Below are 26,519 nucleotides of genomic sequence, written 5' to 3' on the forward strand. Positions count from 1 at the left end.
CTGCAAGCACACTTGTCAAACATGTCGGCTGGTCTTCCGGAACTGGTCAAGGTGGGAAGCTTGCCTGATCTGTACTTGCCACCAGTTTTCGTCGGTGATGACGCGTTTCCTCTTGGAAGAAACTTGATGAAACCGTTTGGGGAACGTTCGTTATCAGAAGAGAAGAGAATATTTAATTACAGGTAATTTATGTCACTACTGAAACAGCACTATGTGATATTTAACCGTTTAATCGAAGGTGCGCTAACCCAGATTTGCAGCACACATTAGCATGCTACTATCTTCTCAGTGGTGTAAAGTGTATAAAATTATATCTTACTTTTTTTAATGCTTTACAGGTTATCCAGGGCTCGGCGTGTAGTTGAGAGCACCTTTGGAATACTTGCGAATAGGTTTAGATTTCTGCACACCGTGATTGACGCTGAGCCAAAACGGGTGACATCAATGGTGAATGCAGCATGCGTATTGCACAACTTCCTCGCCAATGAATTGAACGCAGCTGACTCGTGTGCCGACACAACGCCTACTGCAACTCTGTTCTCTACACAGCCTTATTCTCGCGGACGAGTAAGTGCTGTTGGCTCCGCCGTACGTGACAGCCTATGCGAATTTTTGAATGGCAGGGGTGCTGTGTCATGGCAGCGTACGTCAGCCCACTTGGAGGCCGATGTATACAGAAGGCCATAAGATTACGCAAAGATAGTGCAAGATGCACATGCGTTGTCATAAAATAAAGTTGTTGAAAAATAAAATGCGGTTTGTTTAGTTGAAGGGCGAGATCTTGTATACGCTGTCATATGAATGGCATTTCAAATTACGGATATTTACTTAAAACTGAGTTTCATTCACACTGACAACAATGCTGGAGGTAAGCAACGATTTATTAACTGGCAATATTAAATGAGATCTGTTGAGCTTTCTTACTCGCTTTTGTTGATGTAGATTTCAAGTGCGCTTAAGATAGCCTTCTGGCATGGGATCAGCTTATCCTTCGGAACCTCGCGCATGTGTGCAGCAACAACTTTACCAAAATAGTCGATATCATCTTCCTGCTGTGTGGTACTCGCTGGTTGGCCTACGCTTGCAGCTATTTTTTCCAACACAGTTTGCCGTTGGGCCAATATTTCATCTAAACGATGGGGAGATCGGCGCCTTTTCTTCTGTGTTCCTTGGCGGGACATTGCAGAGAGTGCCTTGCCCGCAATTGGGTCGTCCACGGTAATGTTTTGGTCGTCAGTCGCTGCAGCTGCATCGTCTGAGGTTTGTGAAGGATCATCAATGTCTGGTCGTACCTGCAAGACACAAAATGGCGCACAAAGTCTCTCGCAATTCCAAAATGTAATGCTTTGCAGACACACATCTGCGTATCTATTCCGATTACAATCTGTATTACAACCACGTAAAAGCAATGGTACATTATTCGTGATTTGGCGTAATTAGAGCGCAAGATTCAAACTTCAGTGTCAACAATTTTTGGTCATATCTAATTTAAATATAGAAACGACGTTTGAATAATTCAGCACACCAAGCAACTAATCTTAATGTAGAATTATTTTGGTGTGTGTTCAAGCATTGAAAAGGTTGTAAGGCTGTATAAGAAAGTGCTAAGTAATAAAAAATACATATTGTAAAAATTTACGCGGCACAAGAAGGCTTCATCACAAATACGAAAAACAAGGGCAGTTTACCTTCATGGTCTCCGCCGCAGCTTGGCATGCATCAGTGCTCACAGAACGCCAACAGGTCACTTTTGAAGCATCCAAAAACCTGAGTGAATTATAAAAGCGCCAGCGACCTTTATAAACGTCCGAGCTTGGCATTCCACTCTTTGTGGATTCTACTTTCTTCTTCTCCAACCGGTATGTGCGTCTCTTATTGTCAAAGAAGCGCCGAAGGGCTTCTGTAAAAAAAAAAGAACAAAACAGAGGGGGGGGGGGTGATTATAAGTACGATTTACACCATGCAGTTTCGGTCAATCACCATCACAACACATTATGCTGAAAAAACGTGGCTGGTGCTCTAACGAATACTGCAGTGAATGTTTTCAGTTTTACCGCAAGCTTACGCATCACAAGCAACGTTTGGCGGACTCGTCGCCATTAACACTGTTCTTGAATTTCGCGCCGATTCCTTGATTAAAATGCATTTTTATTGAGCAGCCCTGCCTCCGGCACGGTAGCATGCTTGGGAATGCGCTGACCACGGCCGTCACTTGTAGACACCAATGTGCCCCACGTCATGCATAACAGGTACATTCCAGAAGGTTATTATCACGAAACCCACCCATATAATAACGCAAAACATAGAGAGTAAATATAAATGGTACTTACTGGCATCGTACGGCCCGTACGCAGGCCACTCCTCGTTCATTTCCTTCGCTATGCGTTCCCATATACTCTCCTTCACTGTTGTGTCCGCGTACTCGGCGAGTGTCATATCCCACAATGCGGGGAACTGCTCAACAAGGCGCAGCAGAAAAAAAGTTGCGTCGTCGCTCAAGTTCATAGTTGGAGTTGTTTGCGGTAGTGTGCGTCGAACGTACTTCCCACGCAAAAACCCAAACAAGACGAGCAGAAAAAAAAAACGTGCCTGTTGCCAGACCCTTATAACTTCGTCGGCTAAATTTACGAAACCACACGAGAAACAGAAAAATAAGCGCTTGTTGCCACACTAGTATTGGCGTCCTCCGCTAAATTTGTCGTGTTTTTCCGCGGGAATCCGTTTGCGAAAAAGAGCGTGGCATTTTCCGTCCGCGACGTCCGCGGACGCGGCACGGATGGCGGAAATCCGTGACGTGGGGTCACGTGACGCGCCGTCCGCCGCGGAAAAGACGGATTTGGTCCGTCGTGTGGATACACGCTAAGCAGAAAGCTACTGGACGGCCCCAGTGACCCTTCCAAACATCCTACATGCCATGAAACTATGGCTAAAAGTGACACACAGTTTAAAAAGCAACCTTAACACACACGCACATAAGCGTAAATGCATTCACTCACGCACACACACACGCACACACACACACAATCACACACACACACACACATTTATTAAATGTTCAAGCTCGAGTTATACACCATATTAACGCATATGCTTCTACTGCATCGAAAAATTTATACCTTCTAAACGTAACAAGGTGCATACACATACGCCCTGGATGACGAAAAGCATAATTCATCTCAAGCGTAAAGTTAAAAGATTAAAAAGAAGCATGCTGACCCCAAAGTTATAGCTGACGCTCTGGATAAGCTTGCACATGCCGTACACACCTCGAAGGAACACTACTTCAATACGTCACTCGCAAACTTCATTAAGAATGATCCAAAGAAGTTCTGGAACTATATTAGCGAAAAAAAAGAAACCCATATCACAGGATTTTGTCAATGGTTCAATGGTATCTGATCAGGCTGCCATTGCTCAACACCTCAATGAGTATTTTCATTGTGTATTTTGTACTCCTAGTGCTTTCCCTATCTGTCATAAATGCGGACAATGCTGCGAATGTAAACTTTATTTCTTATTCTGGTGTCATTGATATGTTGTTGAACTCAAAGACTAAGACTTCTTGCGGTCCCGACAATATCCTCAACATATTTCTGCGTCGCTTTGCAGAGTCTGCTGCAAAATACTTACTCGTCGTTTTTCGAGTCTCTCTGTTGTCAGCGGAATCACCAGATGGCTGGAAGTTGCCACGAATAGTTCCTATATTCAAGAAAGGTGACCGTCTAGTACTACAAAATTATCGACCGATCTCCTTAACATCATCTTGCTGTAAGCCTATCGAGCACATAATAGCTCATAAATTAAATGAATTCTTAGACGAACGCTCAGTTTTAACAAATCATCAACATGGGTTTCGAAAAGGATTTTCTACTACAACACAATTGGTGACTGTCGTTCATACCTTTGCAGCTTCTCTTGATGCTAACAGCCAAATTGATGTAATATTCTTAGACTACAGTAAAGCATTCGACAAAGTTCCACACGATAAATTAATTATAAAGCTTCGGTTAGTTGGCATACCAGAATTATTTATTTCCTGGATCTCAGCTTATCTACTCAATCGCAACCAATTTGTTCAGGTAGGAGAAAAACAATCGGGCTACCTTCAGGTGACTTCTGGCGTTACGCAGGGGAGCGTACTAGGCCCCCTTCTGTTTCTGGTCTACATTATTGACATTGTCAATGTAATTAGCACCCCGGTACAAATTCGTCTATTCGCTGACGATTGTGTTTTGTTTAGAGATGTAACCTGCATTAGTGACCAATGTGATCCTAATACTAACTTAGGCAATGTATGAAAATGGTGTGAACAATAGGTAATGCTTCTTAATGCAAACAAATGTGTGTATCTCCCCATAACGCGCAAAGAAGTCCCATTAAACTACACATACAAGTTAGCTGAAGCACCTTTACTTAAAGTAGCCTCCTATAAATACTAAGGCTTAACGTTAACAAGTACCTTATCCTGGAATTAGCACATAAATAACATCTGCTCTGCCGCTTTCCGTAAATTATGCTTTCTCCGCCACAAGCTCAAGACTGCTCCGCCTAGTGTTAAAATCCTCTCCTACTTTTCCTTAATTAGGCCTAAACTTGAGTACGCCCCCATAGTTTGGGATCCCTACACAAAAATTAACGTTCAAAACTTACAAAAAATTCAAAGAAAAGCAGTACTATTTATATATAGTAAATTTATGTCAACCAACTCCCCCACTGCATTACTAACGGCAAATGGTATAAAAATATTACAAATTTGAAGAAAAAAAGTCGGCTACTGTTTTCTTCAGACATAGTAAACCACAGGCTAACCTTTGACACAGCAGCATACGTATCCCCCTTGTTAAGCAGACCCACTCCACACCACTATCCTCATTCCCTAACGCCAATCTTCGCAAGGACTGATACTTTTCGGTACTCCTTCTTCCCACAAACAATAGATGATTGGAATAAACTAACTGAAGCATTTCCTCAATGCCCTTGACCATTTGTGTAAATACTCTTCTTCCATGACTTCCTTGAATTTTATTATCACCTTGTTGTTCAATTGTAAATTTTTTTTTGAAGTCATAACCCCTCTGCCTTATATGCAAAGAAATTGTGTAAAAAACGCTTTGCAACCTTGTTTCATTCTGTTATTTAGTGTGTTTCATGTATTCTCACCCTACTTGGACTTTTTGTCCGCAGTATTCTATAAATAAATAGTAAATAAATAGTAAATATGGAATAACACAACAATCGCGTCACACTTGATATAGAATAACACGACACTCGCGTCATATGCGATAGGTGAGACAGGTAGCATTTGGACACTTCACAGTTTATATTGCCACATGGTTTGCTTGGGTGAGATCAAAGAGTGAAAGATGACAAAGACGATCTCTCTGAGCCGCTGCTTGGGTAGTCGACTAAACGAGCCCATTTTTATAAAAAAAAGGGCTCATTTGGTTGACTACCCAAGCAGCAGCTCAGAGAGATCGTCTTTGTCTTCTTTCACTCTTCGATCTCACCCAAGCAAACCATGTGGCAATATATGCGCCAGGAAGAAGGTAGGGCGCACACATTAGCGTGCCGTAGGCATCAGCGTTACAGAAGTGGTGCTCAGGAGTCGATGCCAAGATGTTCGAAGCTCCAGTGAAATCAAATGACCCGATTTGTGCGTCAGGAGCAGACGCCGTACACATACTGCAGCACGATAGCAGTGAAGTTACACTGTTGGACAGCTCAAGAGATTGTGTCCATAGTATGGTGCCATGAGCACAAGGAGCGAGTGTACTGGCTGGAGCCACGTTCTTGAAAAAAAATGATTGTAAATGGTTAGTAGACGCGTGTATTTACAAGTTTTTTTTTGCGTATTTTACAACCTTCGCGTCATACTGGTACTAGGCAGCAGCTAGTAAAGCTTGTAAATATCGCCATTACTAGGAAGGGAAGCGTTATTAACGTTTTTAACAGAGTAACTACTAAACTTCGTGTACGTTGGTAGCTCTTTCGTAGATACAGCAGTAAATTAGCTGTAATCATGAAAGTCACAAAACTTAGGCAGACCTTCGTTTTATTGACTACCTTAGAATAGAAGTTTTGTTCTAAGTGACTGCACACAAATAGGCAAGTATTAGGCCCAAGATGATGTCTAGAAAACATCAATTAGTCTTCTAAAATTTATGGCTGGTAACGAGTAAACAGTGTGCAATCTCGAAGTAGGGGCATATACAGCCTTCATGCTGCTTCAAGTGTAGAACCTGGCTATGTCGAAGCATTGAAACTTTGTGTGTGCGTTTGCGTGTGTGTTCTCGTATGTGATCTGTTCATGTGAGTTCACATACACATATCGGATCATATGAGTGCGGTCATAAGTGAGTATGATGTAATGATATGAGTACATATTCGGTTCTCTATCAATATGTTGCTGTGGTGTGCACATACCTAGGTAGTTACATTGAGTACTTCGTGGTGATTTTTAATTACGGGGAACATGCCACTTCGTTTTTAAAGGCAATAGTTTTTCTTGAGATGCTTCAACGCAAAGTTTTGTTCGGTCTGTGTACAGTCTGTGTGTCGCAGTATTACACCAGCCGGTGAAATTAACGCACTTCTTCAACGCCCAGTCATCATGATCGCCTTTCTGCGTTTATACTCGTGAAGATTGTCAATGAAAATCAAGTATTACGCATAAATAAGGTAAACGTTAGTGTGTATTTGTTAGGAAGTCTGTTACTTCACTTTTAAATTGCATAGGTACGTAAATGAAGAGCGCTGACAAGGCTGCGCTTTCAACAAAAAAGCGGGTGTTTCCTAAGCTTTCACTACATTTAGAGTATAGAGAGAGAGAGATTTTATTAGAAAGCAGAGAGGTCGGCCTGAGCTAGTTCGCTCTAGCCTGCTACTCTACACTGGGAATAAGGGAAGGGTGAAGTAAAGAGGGATGAAGTAAGATGATGGGGACAAGAGGTAGTGCGTATATACAGTAGTCACTTAGCATAGTACCATAGTCTAGTATCTATTCCAGTGCTTTTGATAAAGGCTAAAACAGCCTTTGTAGCGGTTTTTGACACTGTTTGGTCGTTCACTGCTGATAATATGTGGCTTTCACTCAATGGCGTTCGTCCGACGCTTGCCAACGTTGCAGTTAGCATTTTTCTTTGCACCACGTATAATGCACAGTCACAAAATATGTGAGCTAGAGTTTCGCGCACTTGGCAGCGCTCACTATTCGGGCTGTCCGCATGGCCGATTAAGTGGGTGTAGTAACGAGTGAACGCGACGCCCAGATGAATTCGTTGTAGTATATTAGCATGTCTTCGGCTCATTTTAGCTGGAAGACGAAAAGTCATACCGGGGTCTGTTTTGCGCAGACGCTTGTTCCTATGATCTGGTAGCGACCGGTAAGAGGCAGCCTATTCGCGCATGAGCAATCTTAACAATGCGTTGAAGTCACTTCGGGAATACGGTATTTCGACATATGTAAAAGCGTTGTACGCTGCCGCTCTTGCTTCGCTATCGTCTGTTTCGTTGCCAACCAGGCCGCAGTGTCCCGGAATTCATTGCAGTGCAATCAAGTGACCGCTCCTGTGTGCTAGGTCAAATGCTTGGATTATTCTTAACACCAACGCATAAAATTAGCCTCTTTTTGAGCAACAATGAATAAATTGAAGCGCTGATTTTGCATCGGACAGAATCGTTCCACGTAGAGCTGTACGCGGTGCCCTGTCGCTCACAAATTTTACGGCGTCCTGTATAAGAAGTTCTCAGCTGTCGAAGATGACCTGTGATCTAATTTGTAATGTCGGGAAATACGGATTTGAGGGATCACGAAGGCTGTAGCTGAGGCTGACGAAGTTACGGATTCATCGGCGTAGATGTGCACAGAGTTGCTGTATCGGTCATCCGAATTCGCCAAGGTGAGTTGCTTGAGGGCAGTATAAGAAACGTGCGACTTATACAAAATCCCGCGTATCTGAAGGCACACGAGCGATTTAGTCAATGTCCGTGGAGGCACTGCAGAGATTCCGGCAGGTGCAAAGCTTGAAGGGATCATGTGTCTGTGCGTATCGAGGAATCGGGATTAGGTACAGCCTGGTCACTCCGCTTGTAGCGAAGACAACGGGTGCTGTGCATGTCGGATCAGCAGACGAAGGTGCACTCGAAGAGGCTCACAGGACGTGCAAACCTGTATAGGGTAGGTGCGGGACTCCTCTATAGTGCCAGAGGTTGACGTGCACCGTGGCAGGCCTAGGCATGTTCTCGGTGCTCGTGCTTGAAGGCTCTCTAAAATACGAAGGCACGTTGCACGCGTGCCAAAAGTACACGTGAGCTGTACCGTACATAGCCCACAAACAATGCCTTGTATAACTGCAGAAGACTTCTCTCTGAAGTCCTGCTATAACACGAAGAACATACACAAAACTGATTAGTTTGTTCCGCAGCGCAGTCACATGTTTCGACCGGGAACGGTTGCGATCAATGACGAACCCCCAAAAGTGGTGGTGCTGGACAGCGGGAATCACTGCTCTATCAGCGAAGATTGGGTACCGCGACGTTGATTTCTTCGTAAATGCCAATGCAGCACATTTTGCTATTGAAAGTTGCAGTCCCTGACGACGCAAGTACTTAGATGTTGCTGATGTGCGTTGTTGTAGCCTTGCTCGCAGTTGTGGTCGCGTTGCTCCAGATGACCATATGCACAAGTCGTCCGCATACGCACTGATTCTGACTATGTCGCGAAGCCCAGTTTCAAGGTCAATGAGTGCTATGTTAAAAAGTATGGGGCTCATGAAGGCGCCTTGTGGAACTCCGCGGCTTACGAGGTGTCTGGTCGTGTCGCCGTCAGATGTCGACATAAAAATGGTACGTCCTGTGAGATAGCTCACTAGCCATGCGTGTAGTCGGCCACGTACGCCGATATCTTCAAGTGCATCAAGAATGGCCTCATGATGAACGCTATCGCACGAGCCCTTTATATCCACGAAAATGGCCCCTACCAATCTCCAACGCTGTCTTTACTTTTCAACAGGAAAAACTAGGTCTATTACACCGTCTATAGATGATCAACCCCTATGGACGCCATTTACAAAATCTGGTAAGCCGACAATATTCTCCAGCAGCCATTCTAATCTTACCAGCACCATGCGTTTCATCACCTTACCGATGCAAACGGCTAGGGCAATGGGTCGATAAGAAGACAGCTCGTGTGAACACTTGCCTCGTTTCAGTAAGGTCACTATGCGGCTGCAATTTGAGCTCTCTGGGACTGTCGCCGTTTCCCACGTGAAGCTGTAGAACGACAAAAGAGCCTGCCTTGCTTCCTGGCTAAGGTGATATAGAGCCGAATAAGTAGTTCCGTCAGGCCCTGGTGCGGAAGAGCGTCGGGACGCATAAATCGCAGCATCGAGTGCGTGCATTGTGAATGGTAAGTCGAGGCGATTGTCGCTAGATGGCGGTGAGGCTAAACATGAAGGTGATATCAGTGAGGAGGACATTCCCACGAGTAAGTGGCAGTAATCTTCTGCAACCTCTACTTCAGGTCGACATTGCTTTAAAGCCAAAGCTCTATATGGTCCCTACGGGCCCAGAGTAGTGCCAGTGTTTTCCAATGCCGCTGGCGCTGCCAGCAACCAAGCATTCCGGAGAAGCTGACGCTCAGGCCAATTTGTGTTTTCTGACACCGCCACTGCATAGATGTAAGACTACCCAGGCGGCGTCACGAAAAACGCCGCCAACAGCGCCCCCATCGACGTGCCAGCCATAAATAAATAGTGCAAAGAGCCGTCTGCAAGCGAACGCACCTAGGCCCTCCCTTTTCGCTGGTCTTGAGGCAGGTTTCCTGAATATCAAGGATCTGGCAAGCTTCTTCCTTCAATCCAACCTCACTTCCGAAAAGTTGGCAGCTCATCGAAACAATTTGCGAATACACTGCGAAATATGTTTATTTATTGCGGCTTACTGCAACTTGCCATTTAAGTGCAAGGAAACATCGCATGACATTGAGTGCGAGGCAAGCATTCCGACGTGCGTTCTGTGACGCCTAAATGCGTTAAACTTGGGCAAATGGTGTCAAAGTGATGAAGTGCATACACGAGCAAACTATCTTGCGATCATGGGTACGAAGATCGTTTTACGCCGCACGAATAGCCCTGGCGATGTTTGCCTTTGCAGTTGCATTCTCCATCCATCTCTCGCTTCCCGTGCGTTCTGCTGTTTTATTACAAGTGTTAGAAAGCTCTCTTGACGGTTGTCGTTTGTTCTTATATACTGCTACTGGGCATACATGCGTCTCCATGCTCTCAGTGTACAATGATAGGCAAAACCAAGGCCTGCGAGATAGCTCCGGCAATCCGGATACCAACGGCAAGAAACACCTCACTGTGGTCGTGATCATTTGGCGATTTACATGTAATACGTCCGTGTTCGCATTTTCTAGTTAAAGCTGGACCTTAGAGCCTTCAAAGAGCTACGCGCGTAATGCCGTGTGGTGGCGAACACTTCAAATTATCGGTAGCCGCGGCGTATGCGATGTATATCGCGCACGTCACATGTCTACTGCTGCATGGCGCACGCCACGGTCAGAGGCTCTGTTAAGCTTCATAAATCAATGCTATCATGGTTTTTTGCAAGGCAACCAAAAAAATAACAGAAGACTTCCGTTGTCACATTTGATAATGCGATCGGCTGTGGAGAAGGCGAGTAATTTGCTTACCCAACACGCTACGGCCCGTATCTAGCGTTCTCACCATTCTGCCTCGCGAAAGATGAGGAAATCAGCAAACCTGAGGTTCTTTACGAGCGTGGCTATTCCCAACGCAACAGTAGCGTCGACTGGGGTATTTTTTTCGCTGAGCGTGGAGAAGTTGTCTGCTCTTGAGTTTCCGTCGTTCTGGCGGGTGAACTAGCAAGCAGTTTACAGCGGTTCGGTGACACGTCCGACTAGCGGAAAGAAATTCGATGCTCTTTTTCTAAGTGCTGAGTGCGCAAATAGATGTAATCTTTGGCTTAATCGGTGTTTCAAACGCTGTAGTGACACCTGTGTGCGCAGCAAACTGTTCAAGGGAGTTGGACTCTGCCCTGCTCAAATCTGCAGCGACGGGTGGCACTGCGTGCCTGCGAAACTCCAGAGTCTGACGTCTAATGGCGCGAACCACCGCCAGTAAAGTTCAAAGCAAATCTATGTGTTCTTCAGCTTTTTTCTGAATGCGGATCATGGGCACGTGCCGGTGACTGTGGATCGGCTCTATGTGTGCGCCAAGTCTGCAGTTCTATCATCACAACCATCGGAATGTCATAATGACCGGGTAAACTGATAAAACACGTTTTACCAGCTGCGGAGTGCTCCTTCGTTTGTAGTGTACATGCTAAAAGAGAACTGCACTGTTCTCTTTTAGCCATACGTGTGTTACGTTAAAATCGAATCGAAAAAACCATACTCGTGTTAAGTGGGAGTCGAACCAGAGTTCTTCGCGCGGCAGCAGAGTACTCTACCGCATAGCTACGCCGAAAGTGCGAGCTGTATTTTAAACTGACTTTATTAGACTGCATATATGGTAAATTTTTTGATTGCGTGTGGAATAAATCATTTTCGAACATTGAAGTTGATTGATTAGTTTGTGGAGTTTAACATCCCAAGACCACCATATGATTTGGGAGACGCCGTAGTGAAGAGCTCCGGAAATTTTGACCACCTCGGGTTCCTTAACGAGAGCCCGAATCTGAGCACACGGACCTACAACATAGAACAGTAAAGTAACAATCGTGCGTCACACAACGCGAATTGGGCAAAGAGTGCACCGTTATATTCTTACGCACTTCAAAAGTGTAAGGCATAACTTTTCATTGCGTATATTCACCGAGACTAATCGGACGATTTTATGTACCATCAAGGTCGACGAATGTAGCATATTTCACCAGCGTAACGTGAATACTGTATTTTCCCACGCGTTATTCGATCAGAAATTCCGAAAATTTGCAAAATGTGAATGTCGCAAGACAGAAAAAGTTGATAATGTTCGCTCTGCACTTTTCGCCAAGCGCTGAGCAAGAAATTTGCCTTTTTTGACCAAACTATTTAGTCAGCTCTTATTGTGTATACGGTGTACTGTGTTGGCAATCGGGCAGAAAAGTGGCCTTCAAGCTCTGCAAATAGTTCGTGAAAATGGCAAGTGAAGCTAATATGTCGATATGCAACACGGGAGGAACAAAGACCACGGCAGGGGTGTCGCCCGCGAAAGCAAGAGGGCAACTTTGCCAAATAGCTTGTTCCTAGCCAAGCAATATACGGACTTGAGCGCTACTCTGGTCTCGTAGAGATCATATACAGTTACTCTAACTAAAGCTACATGGTGCTGCCATCTACTAGAAGCTCTGCGTTCTAGAAAAACTTTGCTTCTTGAAATTACTGCCAGAGAGCGGCCATATCTCAGGCAGCACCACCCGATCTAAAGGGTATGGCCAGGCCCGGGAAACTCTCAAGTTCAAGTGTAGGGGGCGAAAAAATCAACCGCGGTGCGTTTCTGCTTCAAACACCCATAGTGGATCTGCTAACCTCTCTCACCACTCGCGCTATTGCACTTTCTTGTAGGGGCGCCTTCGTCGGGGCCAAGTTTTATTTTAAAATGATCAAATACTACATGTTTGCGTACCGCTACACATAAAACATTTTGTTCTTCTAGCAAGTAGTTTTTCTTAAACATGTGCTGCGTCATGAACTTTTTGTAATAATTTTTGATCCAGCTGACTCGATGTCAGTAGCAGCCTATCGACATCATTATCCTCATTTTAAAGTTTGCGTTCCTTCCTCCGTGTTTGCGCCATTCAACGGTTACGACGGCGGGTAACGGCTCGCGGTACGTTCGGAGGTGTCTCGTACTGTTTCGTTTCGCTGTAAATATTTCGAACCTCTGCCGACTGACACATTCTTTTTCATTCTGTTTATTTTGACTCGTTCAAATGCTTTCGCGAAGAGAATTCAAGTGACTTTCGGGGAACGAAGTGACCGTTGAAACTTTCATCGGATGAACACCCGTTTCAAGCCCGGGCCGGTGAGTAGAAACCACTTCAGTTTTTTTAAGGATGGTTGCTTGCGGGGCTAGTTAGTTCATTTCAACATATGTAGTTTTTTTTGCCAATGACTGCGTAGGCATCACACGGTGGCAGCGCATTGCAGTATTACATTTTAAAATTGTAGAACGTCTCAATCTGCAACCGGAAAAACGTGCGTTACAAACGCCGTGCCTGGCTTCACGTGGGAACGATTCGCTGACTCAATAGTTAATTCTGAAATTCTATCACCAGGTAACACCAACCAGGCCGTTGCGATAAAACAAGGCAAATAAATCACTGTTGCCTCGCATGTGTCTTCTTAGCTAGCCCATATATTAGTGCAAAAAACCTACTAGTTAATACTTTACTACAGTCGCGTTTAAGAAACATCGCATAGCTATGAGTCTGGCTTTGCTATAGTGTGACAAAGGCAGCATCACACAAATTAGAAATACTTCTTTTTCTGCCACAGCCTCCTGGCCCACCTGACATGGAAGCAAATGTGTACAATGGGCAAGGAACCTGCTACGTGACATGCCTTGTGAAGAAGCTGCCCTGAGTGATATAAGTGTAATGAGGTACCACTACATATATCTATAAAATACTGCTGTTTACTAATTGAGTTTATTTGTTTACTTTGGAAAATTTTATGCATTGATTATGCATTGATTTCATGCATTGATATCTGGTGATGTTACTTGTTTTTCCATACTTCAATGCAATGACAAGATGACTACCCCCGAATGTCCATTCTGCAAGCACGTTGAAACATCTGAATGTCCACTACAACAGGTCATCTCAAACCTCACACATGTAATGCTGTATTTGTGAATGTTTTACCACGCATATCGTGGAAAGGTGCTTTAGATTGGCTACAAGCATTGCCTTCCTATCGTGGCATGGAATCTACACTTCAATAATGTTGAAGCTGTAACACTATTAGTTAGATTGTGTGGCGCTGCTGAGCTCAACAACACACTGTTTAATCCCAGCCACTGTAGCCATATTCCGATGGGGGTGAAACGCTAAGACGCTTGTTTGCTTAAGGGTTTGTTCGATTTGCCTGCACCATATGATTCATTTTACAAAGTGCTGCACCTCGCCATTCGTTTCAGTGGCGCAGCAATGGCATCTTCTAAATCTTGCAATTCATTTCAAAAAGCGCAGGAGAGGTACAGCACGAAAACTATTTCATGACTTTCCTGTACCTTCTGCTCTGACGGCACCGGTTTGGTGCAGCCGCTCACACAGCTTAACAAACAACATAGCATTGGACGTAGGTGCTGTACCCACCCCTATAAATGCGGCATGTTTTGCCAAGATGTTTGCACCTCATTAAATTATGTGAACAAAAAGAAGGATTCCACTTTGTCGGCACCTTGTCATTCACTTGTGATGCCGCACCGCTGAACTACTGTCGCACAAGCTCTTAACTTCTCGTGCACAGCTGTGAACCAGTTCGGATTGATGCAGGTGAACTAAACTGACCCTTATAGTATTGAAGCTTGAAAATATGAAAAATCTGTTAACATAAGGTGTCAAAACAAATGTTTCGACAAGCATTCTTGTCGCCTGTGAGGCTACAGTGTCAATTGTCTGAACGCCTGGAAGCCAGAATCAATCTAAATTTTCCCACTACTGTACGACTCACGGTTACTTCATAGTTGGCATGTGAATCGTCAGAAATTATTAATTGCACTACATAATGAACACCCCCACAGTGAGGGGCAAAAACAAGCTTTCCGACATGTAGTTGTGCCTTGTGACAGTTTACGAACAACACCCAGAACTGTTTTGTCCTAATTAACTCTGTTTAGCTCATACAAGTTTACAAAAAGATGCACCAAAGCTCATAAGGCTGCACTCAATTGCTTTAGCTTTGCACGTATGTTCAATGGGCTCCTAAAATAATCAATCATAAAGGTGATGAGCAGTTGCTGCACAGCTTCCTCAAAGATGTGAATGCTGTCATAAAGAGCAAGATTGTGTTCATTGCATGTGGTACTGTTTTTTTTTTTTTTGGCAGAAAAACGTTCCAGATTTTTTCGCGCACATCTCCTTCTGTTTAAATTAAGTTGTAGTAACTATAGTGTCTACCACTACGAAGTGAAATTCCGTGCACTACGGTCATGCAAAAAAAAATCTAGGAAATCGCACAGGTAGTTGAAACATACATGATCTTCACTTATCTACAGCCACACTGCAAGATATAAAGTACGTATTTCAAGTCCTAACCTCTAAAAGTAGCAAGGAGAAAACAATTTCATTTTCAAGCACAAGTATACTGAAAAAGTTAGCATAATAACAAGTGTGTAATAAATGTGACTTTTATTGATCCAGTATCCGGACAGATTCACATCATGCACCACCAATTGATTTCAAGAGTGCTTGCTTGCAAGAGAGTGCTCAAGTTCTATCGATGTGTCTATGCGAAAAAAGATGTGTGCTCAGAGCAGAGCAGATAGTGTGATGTAAGAGCACCAACAAAGATATACAGACAACAGGATTGCGTAATGCATGCCTGAAGCTTATTTTCTTAGAATTGGGCCTTTACGATCTGTAAACGCACACCTCACAAGTGTCCCTTTAGCATACATGTTCGTTGCATACTCAGCTGACAGGGCATTACCTGCGACGAGAAATTCTAGCTGTGGTGACTGTGTAACTTAACTCTAACAATAAATGTAGCAAGCCTGAAATATCTTTAGGCCCATTCCCTAAATACACATGACCTATTATATGGGCTCATGGCTGAGAATTAAAACTAGTGCCTACCCTCTCGAGACGACGCGACATGGCACAATTGTGAAGTACTCAATGTAGCATTGCAGAGCGACAAAGATTAAGAAATTCACTCATCCGCGATTGCTTATTTAACAAATTTAGCAAAACTACATTGCCCTCACTGTGCGAGCTATCTATCGGCAATGTGCAAGTTTCTTTCCCTATTCCACATCATGCATTCACTTCGCTTCAAGATCAACACTACGGGGCAAGCGCCGCATCTGACGGCTGAATCGGACCCTTGTCCTGAAGCCACGCTATTAAACTAGAGGGCCGCAACACTATGAGAGCGGCGTTCATTCAGCGATCTCGATGTTCAGTTATATGCATATGCTTGTTAGCTTTCAAGAGTCTTTACACATGGGATGAAATCTTTCGATGTGTATGAGTGACTTGTTTCGTTCAGACCCGACCGTATACATCGATTGTACCGGCTTGGACACTCGCAATAAACGATGCAAACCTTACGTGATTGACGTTGTTTTTGCCAGTCGAGGCCAGCTAGGTCACCTGGCGATAATTACGGATGCGGAAGGCGTTTTGGCCACGAAAAAAAAAACAGAATAAGCGAGCAGCGCGAAACAGCCGCGGGCCCCCCCACCTGAAACAAAACAAAATGCGTCTGTCTATTGATGATGATGGTACTACCAGTGCCATCTCGCCTCGCGGTATTGCAGTTCAGTACGCTGCTGCTACGTATTTGCATGTTATTTTGATACAACAGCCCAAAGGTACAGTTTCCGTTCTCTAAACTGGTAGGTGTTCTGTGGTATGGCCATATCGATCCAATCCATCCATCGTACCTTCTCACTGACAATCTCACGCAGAACTTCAAATAAACGTATTATTCTCCCTCTTCTAACAGAAGCCCATCGTCTTTAGGAGGCAGCACGCCAATACAGGTTCATTTTTCTAATTGCGAAGCATTTTTTGGCAAACTTTGGTGGCTTTGGTTGTATAACAGAGAATTGAGACAGACAGAACTGTTATTTCAGACGAGGTAGGAGCGTAGGCCTAGCCAGCGAAAGCAGCGACAATGTCCGGGGCGAGCGTCTCGTGCTTAGCACTGACGATGTGTTTTCCGAGCTATGCATGACCCACTACTTCTTCATTACATATTTCCCTCTCGCTGAAGACGGAGCCAAGTAGGTGTTCTAAGGTGTCGTAAGGACAAGTGGATTGTGATACGGTTTGAGACGTTGCCGACCGAGCTCATCATAGCTTTGGCAGAGCTCTGTAACTTGAGCGACAGTAGCCGGGCTTTTTGAAATTAGCATCTGGAATGCGTCCTCGTTAATACCCCTAAAAATATGCTTGATGCAGTCCACCTCTGTCATGTTCGCATCGACGCGTTTGCACAAGTCTATGACATCTTCCATGTAACTGGTTAAATTCTCACCAGGCAGTTGAAATCTTGACTGAAGGCGCTGCTCCGCACGAAGTTTGTGGACAGCAGGGCGACCGAAGACTTCGCTGAACTTTGTCTTGAATGCTGTCCAGGTTGGAACGTCGGCTTCGTGGTTCCGAAGCCACACAAGTGGGCAATGCCAATGAGGTAAATGTCGACGGTGGCCAGTCTCGTGGCTTCGTACCATTTGTTTAAGACACTCACGAGTTCGTAGGTAGCCAGCCAGTTGTCGACGTCGTGGTCGTCAGTGCCGCTGAATATGGGAGGGTCCCGCTGACGGACTGCGCCGGAGCACACGATGGACTGGGAAGCCATAGCCGGAAGGCTTGTGGCAGATGCACTGGTCATAGCGGCAGGTCGAGTCCGGCTTCGTAACTCCAGGATTGCGAGGAGACCCAGCAAACTCCACCGAATATAATAGAGAATTGAGACAGTCAGAACTGTTATTTCAGACGAGGTAGGAGCGTAGGCCTAGCCAGCGAAAGCAGCGACAATGTCCGGGGCGAGCATCTCGTGCTTAGCACTGACGATGTGTTTTCCGAGCTTTGCATGACCCACTACTTCTTAATTAAAGATGTATTTATTTATTAACATATCAATCAATCAATATATCTATCTATCTATCTATCTAACGTCCCACTACTCTTAGCTTTCCTGGCCGTTTCACTAATGTAATCTTTACTAAAATTGATATAGGAGAACATGACAGCATGACCAGCATAAACGATTAGTCATAACATGAAAATCATGTCATGAATGTCATAATTTACATGTCATGGTCTTGCTGCTCTTGCGATGGTTTTGTTCGCATGACATGTTGCAAAACTTGAGTGCATGGCAAACATAAGTGACAAGCCTTAACGGGAAAACCATGACATGCAAGTTATGTAAGTCATGAGTACACGCCAAGCTCATGGTGCGCTCGGGGTCATTTCACTAGCGTCACATATACCAAATCAGATATTACGTCACGTGAATGGATGTCAAAGGTATATGATTGGTGCTAACATGACAATCATAACATGCGTGTCAAGCAATAACATGCTTGCAAACCACGTTAATGATGTGCTCGCCGCCATTACGCTAGCTTCACATAAACGAAAATTCATATCACGTGACGTGAATAAACGACGAAGATAAATGACACGTCCAAGTATGATAATTGAGACATGCATGTCAAGTAACTCCTATATATATATATATATATATATATATATATATATATATATATATATATATATATATATATATATATATATATATATATATATATATATATATATATATATATATATATATATATATATATATATACGATCAAAGCGCGCTCGTGGACGTTTTGCTAGCTTAACATGTACCTAATATGGTAATACGGTGCGTGAACGGGCGATGAAGGTAAATGACATGTACAAACAAAATAATATTGAAATGCCTGTCTTGTAAAACATGACTACTTGCAATGCTTATAATGCAATCGCGGCCGTTTCACTAGCTTTACATAAACGAAATTTGGTGTTACTTGACGAGTAAGAATGACGATAGCATGCTACTGGTGCAAATATGATAATATGATAGGCGTTTCTTGTAAGAACATGACTTTATACCACACTCATGATGTGCTCACAGCCTTTCCGCTCGCTTCAAACAAACGAAATTTGGTATTACGTGAAGAATGAATGAAGAAGATAAACGACACGTCTAAACATGATAATCATGATATGCCTGTCATGTCAAAGATGACTGCATGCTACGGCCAAAGCACGTTCGTGTTCATTTCGCTGGCTTCACAAATACAAAGTATCTTATCACGTGACACGAATGGACAACGAAGGTAAATGAACCGTCCAAACAACGTTACCATGGCATGCGTGTCATGTAAAACATGGCTACATGTTACACTCATAGTGCGCTCGTGGTCTTTTCGGGAGCTTCAGACATACCAAATTTGGTGTTACGTGACGTGAATGGAAGACGAAGGTATATGACTGGTGCAAACGCGATAATTGTGAAGTGCGTTCCATGAAAAAACATGACTATTTACCACGCTCAAGTCGCGCTCGAAGCCATTTCCCTAGCATCCCATATACGAAGTTTGGTGTTACGTGATGTGAATGAATGACGAAGATAAACGAGACATCCGAACAATATACTCGTACCTGCTATGCGTGTCATGTAAATTATGACTACATGCTATGGTCATAGTGCGCTCGCGGCCGTTTCGCTAGCTTCGCATATAACAAATTTAGTAATACGCGAAGTCAAGGGAAGACGAAAATAAATGATACGTCCAAACATCATAATCAAGACAGGCGTGTCATGTCCTACATGACTACTTGCTGCTCTCATAGTGCGCTTTCGGCCGTTTTGCTATATTTTCACATATATTAAATTTGGTTTTACGTGACGTGAATGCGTGATGAACGCAAACGTCATGCGCAACCATGATAATGATGACATGGCAGTCATGTGCGGAATAATTTACGTCCACCTCATAAAGTTGTGCTGATTTTAATGTGAAATCTCAACCTTTCTCATCCGTGCTTCGCATGTCATCAATTTACACTATTTGTAGGTTCAGCCAATTTTATTATCCTCTGATTCCGTAATATATACGACTCCATATGACAACGCACACACACATATAACAAAATAAGCGTAAAACTCTATTTGACCAATTGTAGTAAACAAGAGCTAATAAACTTACTAAGTTACTAGTGTGGTTACAAATATTTAGCAATGAACTAACCGTTTGTCACAGCACTATTAACTATCTAGCAAGTAAATTTAGCTAACCTGCACGTCACTACCTTCCATACCTAAGAGCTAGTGTGCTTCCTATACGAAATGAACAGTTAGTACATGCATAATATATCGACTCTTATTCATTTCGAGTGCAAAGTTTCTCCTCTCTTACGCCGTTGTCTTCTCTTTCCGCCCACGCACTGCTTCTGCACGTTACTTATTTATTTTTTCCAACATTTTCATCCCACAAGCTTTTCTGGCGTCTCTTTTGTTGGTTTGCAAGGGCGAAGCTTCTATAGCCATGCGTCTGTACATGCATGTATCTCCTAATATACGTTACCGCTTAGTTCTAAGACTTAATCAGCACGTGCGGATTGGCGGGTGGACAGACAGACAGACAGACACACAGACAGACACACAGACAGACAGACAGACAGACAGACAGACAGACAGACAGACAGACAGACAGACAGACAGACAGACAGACTGACAGACAGAGTATTCACGGTTTACTAATAAAACCCTCCGACCCTTCACCCCACTCTTTTTTCACTCCATGAATATGCTGTAAATATTTTTTCGTTGTCAATGTTGCGGTAGAGTGTACTGTAGTTACGGAGGTGTGAACAGCAGTGTCATCATTAGAAAGTTTTAATTTAGCACGCGCAACAGCCTAGGGCACGCATCGCCCGATAAGGAGCACGGCTGCGCATGCGCTGTACGTAAGAGAGATGTGTGTCTTTGATCACGTGAGAGATGCGTACACTAGATCTAGTCTCTTGCGTTGCACACGCTACATCCATTGGGTACTTCAGCAGTGGCTCTCGCGAGACCTCTACTTGGTAAGAGCACAAAAGCCAAGATGACCGCGACCAACAGCAGCACAACCAGCTGTGCGGTCATCACTGCGAGTAAATTCCACGTGCATTTTACGACTGCCCTTGATTTAGAGCTCCTTGTTTACGTGAGGAGTTTAAATTCGTTCGCAGACACCGTGCAATGGACTGTTATCACTGTGAAAATGCGGGAGCTGACGGGGATGCCACCCGAAACGTCCGCAGTCGGACGGAGCTGCTCGCGAAATCCTGGCTCTTCTTATGTCTTGACTCGTGTCAACTACACTTGGCTATTGTAGTTCATTGATTAGTCATTAGGTGGTGCCAAGTATCACTCCAAGACGAAGGTGTTGACGTTTAGGCGCACTCCATGGTTTCGTTGTTGCGTACGCTAAACTAATACTGTAGAAAGCAGCCTCAGCTGTAACGTACGTAGCGTGCTAGCCGTTGCGCATGTACCGCCTTGCGCGCGCTAAACTAAATCTCTGTTTTGTCGTCTTCACTTCACCACTTGCACGCACCCCACGACAGTACCCCACAGTTGAAATAACTTTTTTTGTAAAAAAGACACCACGCATAGAAAAACAGAAAAATTAACAAGTCCGCAACACAATGTATTGGGCTGACTGACTGCATTAACTGTGGTGGACATATAGGAGACACCCGCCATGAGACGCGAAACCTGGCTATGTATCAGTGATCGTGCTAGCGAAACGCTTTCCTGATAACGGTTGCGTTTTGCTATAAACCTTACTCATATGACAGCTCCTCTCGTAATGCTCTACAATAATCAGTATTATTTCCGGAATATGCGTGACAGAAATGCAATAGGTATTATTGAATCAACTAACAATTCTAGTGAAATGACACCACAGCATAGAAGAAGACAGTATGCAAGCGAAAGGTGATTCACCAACTTGCATTTCTTCGTTTACGATTTATGCGAATTCTGCTTTGTGTTGAATTTGCGGAATAAGAACCTTTGTGACGCACCCATTGGCAATTTCACTTACAGTGCTCCTTCACTCCTTCCCGTAGTGCACATTTCTGTCGGCAAGTCTGAGTCTGTGTATTGGCCCCTCGTTCCACTTAAAAAATCAGTATTCTTTCTGTGATTTCTGATTATATACGGGTCCCACAATAACACTTTTAATTGGCTGGATCACAAATTTCGAGAGCGTTGCCAATACTGAGATTGTACATTGGGTAGTCCATGCCAGTTGCCATAGTTTTGCCACTATAGTATTACGATGATACTGTAACGGATGCTTTCGGTAAAACTACTTCCATTCAACAAAGCAACGGCTCGTTGCTTCCCTATAAAATATTTGCGAGTTGCCAGGCTTTTGCTAACCACAACGGTGCTCGTTCCGGTATATTGTAAAAGAGGTATACAGCTTGTCGGTTTAAAACTCCTGTTGTTAACGGCATACTTCTTCGAGTACTATCTTGGGCATGTTTGAGCTGATCACACCTACAGTAGTCCTTCGGTTTGCCTTCTTCCTCTTCTAACCACTACCACCACCATCATGCGCTGAAGTTTTTCACCTGACCCTCCCGTCGCTGGCGTTGCGAGGGTTAGCAGAGCCAATCACGATTGCGAACGCAGATCTCGTGCCTACAACAGTGATGAGGTGAGAGCCAATAAAACCAAACGCAAATGTCAGCAGCGGAAGATCAACGACATCGATGATACGCGAGTCGAAAACGCCGATGGCGTTCATGCGCGACGCTGCTGCTTCGCATCTCACCAAGGTTCCCATCTGGAAGCTATCCTTTTTCTTTATTGCGAATGCATTTCTTAGTCGAGGGTTGTCGTGCGTCCCTGGTCGGCGTGCGCACTGATCTCTCAGTGTGCGCTTCTCTTCGCCCCTATAAACAGCTGCGCCGCGCCTACCAACCGGAGCAGGTGGTGAGCGGCGAAGGTAAGGGAGAGGAGGAGCACGCAGGCGTGTGACGGCACTCGCATCACGAAGGAGTGGATCGTTAGGGAAAGGAGGAGCATTCCCGGTGAGGACGCTCGCATCGCAGAGCTCGCTTGGCAAAGACAGAGCTCGGGCGCTCTTCTCTCTACACTCGGACGTATAATTATCATGCCGAGAGCGCGCGCTTTGGTGTCTTGATAGCGATGTTATTCGGTAAAGTCTAATCTTTCGCAGCAACGATACCACTAGGATTAAGTGTAACGCAATGCAACTCCAGCATTACGCCTATCCCTGGTGCTGGCGTCACTACAGTTGCTTCAACGTCATCATCAGTTAGAGAAGAAGACGCTGCTTCGAAGTGAAGAGCGCGTAATGCCGAACGCATGCGCTTGAAGTGAGTCACCGATCATCATCATCTTCATCAGCCTGACCCTCTGCAGGACAAAGGCCTCCCCCATGTTCCGCCAGTCAACATGGTCCTGTGCTTTCTACCGGCAAGTACCGGCAAGATACAATTGTTATATACCTTCCTCTTGAGGGATAGTGGCAACCTACCTGCCATAATTTCAAAATGATTTCCAAATGTGCTTCACCCCATTCTTATTCTTCTAGTTACTTCATTCTCGTGGTTCGGCTCCGAGGTTATTACCTGTCCCAAGTACACATAGTCTTTTCCAACTTCACTGATAATAATTCCTAATAATACTTACGTTCATACTTTCCTCTCTTTTCGTTAATTAATTGCAGACTCTTCGGGTTCACCCAAATGCATTCGCATTTCCTCACGATTCCTTTTGGGGAGGTGCGGTTTTTTTATTTAGAAAATGCCTAGATACGTAATTTTAAAGATACAAGTGTTCATTACGCTGCACTGACAATGTGACACCATGAATGAAAAAGCAGGCATTTGTTACGCTTCACTAAAAAATTCAGCGTCTTTAACTAAAACTATCTCGTGCTGCCACCTACCAGTACTGCCATCTGGCGCCATATCTTACGCAGTGCTTCCAGATAGAAGACTGTTGTCTTTCGACGTCTCTTGCAGCGAAGATCGTGTATAGGTGGTCAATTTTTTCCGCAGTCAAAAGGAAGCAGGTTGCACTTCTCAGCTGCTTCACGCTCGTACGCCCTTTCATCATGTTCACACTTTTTCTCTTCAGATATCCGCTCTTGTAACTGTTCCACTGGCAAACCTACTCCTTCTGCAATATCTACTAATGTTCGCGTGTCCACCGCACCTGTTGGGTGGTTGTGCAGTTGAGCCTGGTATGTGCCCGTTCTCGGTAGCACACACACACAAATACACACATTTATTAATGCACAAGCAACTCACGCTATACACAGTATAGCACAAGTTGTACACAATAATTTAAAATCTGGTACCCCACACCACACAGTTTACTTACACGCAGAGAATGAAGGGTACGCACTTCAGCTTTTTTATTTATTTATTTTTATTTGTCGCAAAAAAATATACACGCATTGAGGTAGTATATACAGAAGGAGGTCCCATAGCAGAAGGCTGAAAGGGGACCTCCTGTTAGAAAATGACATGTTGATAAGTACAACAAAATGGCAACAAAAAGCGTTTAAGTAATTATTGATAGTAACAAAAATAACGCAAACATGCAACAAAACATGCCAGTAAAAATGATAACAAAACAATGTTCAGTAATTGTGCATAACTATGAAAACAACGAAACATACAATAAAAATGGCAGTAGAATCGGGAACGAAATGACGTTAATTAATCATATACAGCTATTAAAAGAACTCCAATGTGCATGGGTAATAAATGTGAAAATAACACACACAGTAATAGCTGTAAATGTAAGAGAACGCCGATAGAAAAATGAAGATGAGTTATGATTGCGAGATGAGATGTTTAAGTTCTTTTTTAAAAGCAGCTAATGACAATTGTTTAGTGCTTAGTGGTACTGAATTCCAAAATTGGATAGCTACAAATATGGTAGTATGCTTGCCGTAGTTAGTGCGTGCATGTGGTAGTAAAAAGATGTTGTTTGAGGCAAACCTGGTAGGATTAGAGTTTAACAATTGAAATTTCTCTAAAACGTTGACTGTTATGGTACCGTTAAGACACTTAAATACAAGAATCCCCAATTTGTATTTAAATAAATTACACACTGTTAGTACATTATGTTGCTGAAAAAGTGGGGATGCGCAGGAGATCGGTGAACTGAATGTTAGGATGCGAATGACTTGGTTTTGGAGACGTTGGAGTGGAAGGATATGAGATGGATAGGTATTCGCCCTTGACGTGATACAGTACGTGATATGACTGTGGATGAAGGCGTAGTACAGTTTAAGCAAAGTCTGCAAATTGAAGAATGGTCGTGCTTTATTAAAGTTCTGAATCCATGAGCAATCCTCTGTCTTATAAGTGTAATGTGATGATGGTACTTGAGATGAGCATCTAGAACTACTCTCAAGAATGTGCACTTAGTAGTACTAAGATGTCTGTGGCCGTTGATAGTAATAGCGGGTGTAGGTGAAAGAGGGTTATGACTAGAATGGAAGACAATGAACTGTGTTTTATTGGTATTAATAGTTAAACCATTAGCTGTGCACCAGTTCTGAATGTTATAGAAGTCAGAGGACAATTTATTAGTTAGCGCATCAATAGACTTGTCTTTAGTAACTATAGTTGTATCATCTGCGTACAAGAAAGGTTGACTGTGTGTTGAAACCGAGGTTAGATCATTAATATAGATTAAGAATAAAAGCGGCCCCAGTATGGATCCTTGCGGGACACCTTTGTCAATAGATTTAAAAGTGAAGAGGATGTTTGAGACACAAACAGCTTGCTGTCTATTAGATAAGTAGCTATTAATCAGCTCCTGCGCACTACCGACGACACCTATTGAGCTGAGTTTACCTAATAGTATGTTATGAACTATGGAGTCAGATGCCTTAGAGAGGTCAATCAACAGTACTCCTGCAAAACATCCAGAGTCAAGCGCGTGTTTATTATAATCGGTAAAGGACAGTAGTGCGAAATCTGTTGAATCGATTGCACGAAAACCAAATTGTTGAGTGGATAAAATACGAAACTTATTTAGATATTTAGATAATAGTTTTTCAATACACTTCTCTATGATTTTACTGTAAGATGAAAGAATGGCAATAGGTCGGTAGTTACTAATGGAAGTTCTATCACCTTTTTTAAAGACTGGAATTATCTTGGCCTTTTTAAGCTGTGATGGGAAGATGCCAGTTTTAAACATAAGGTTAATGATATAGGCTAAGGGGGTCGAGATCACGTGAGAGATGCATTTCAGGTGAATAGGCTGAATGTTATCGAGACCAGCACTTGTTATTTTCATGTGAATAATTATTTCCACCAACTCATCTGGGCCTGTTGGAAAGAGGTAAAAAGAGTGAAGACATTTCCTAATTGTTGGCTGGTAATCATGAGGCAAGAGGGAAGTGTTAGCACAGAAGTACTTGTTGGAGGCGTTCGCTATGTCATCTGCATTTCTAAGAACACCCTCTGATGACAGTAATTCAGTTATAGCTGGCTCACTTACTGATCTGTTTAGAAATGAATTAATTGTTTTCCATTGATCTTTGCTGTTATTACCAGCGTTATGTATCCTGTGTGTATAATAATTTCTTTTAGCTTCTTCAAGGACTTTGTTAAGTAGGTTGCAGTACTTTTTATATCGCGATCACAGGGCAGCATTGAAAGGCCGTTTCTTTAACTTTTTGTATAAATTGTCTTTCCTTCGCAAGCTCTCCATTAGGCCAGATGTGAGCCATGGGTTGTGAGGGGCC

General features: G+C 43.6%; 2 protein-coding genes across 3 annotated transcripts in view; one reads left to right on the plus strand and one right to left on the minus strand.

Annotated features, from left to right (window-relative positions):
* The window catches only part of LOC119178592 (uncharacterized), a 258,411-nt gene that overhangs the window by 215,280 nt on the left and 16,612 nt on the right, over nt 1-26,519 (plus strand). The window lies entirely within an intron of this gene.
* LOC119163701 (uncharacterized) lies at nt 864-2,853 on the minus strand. The gene is made up of 3 exons (XM_037415763.2): nt 2,331-2,853; nt 1,689-1,900; nt 864-1,292 (listed from the first exon to the last, which is right to left on the minus strand). The coding sequence occupies exons 1-3, from the start codon at nt 2,503-2,505 to the stop codon at nt 921-923; spliced, it is 759 nt and encodes a 252-aa protein (XP_037271660.1). The 5' UTR covers nt 2,506-2,853; the 3' UTR covers nt 864-920.

Source organism: Rhipicephalus microplus, chromosome 1 (assembly GCF_043290135.1).
Source record: "Rhipicephalus microplus isolate Deutch F79 chromosome 1, USDA_Rmic, whole genome shotgun sequence".
NCBI classification, from domain to species: Eukaryota; Metazoa; Arthropoda; class Arachnida; order Ixodida; family Ixodidae; genus Rhipicephalus; species Rhipicephalus microplus.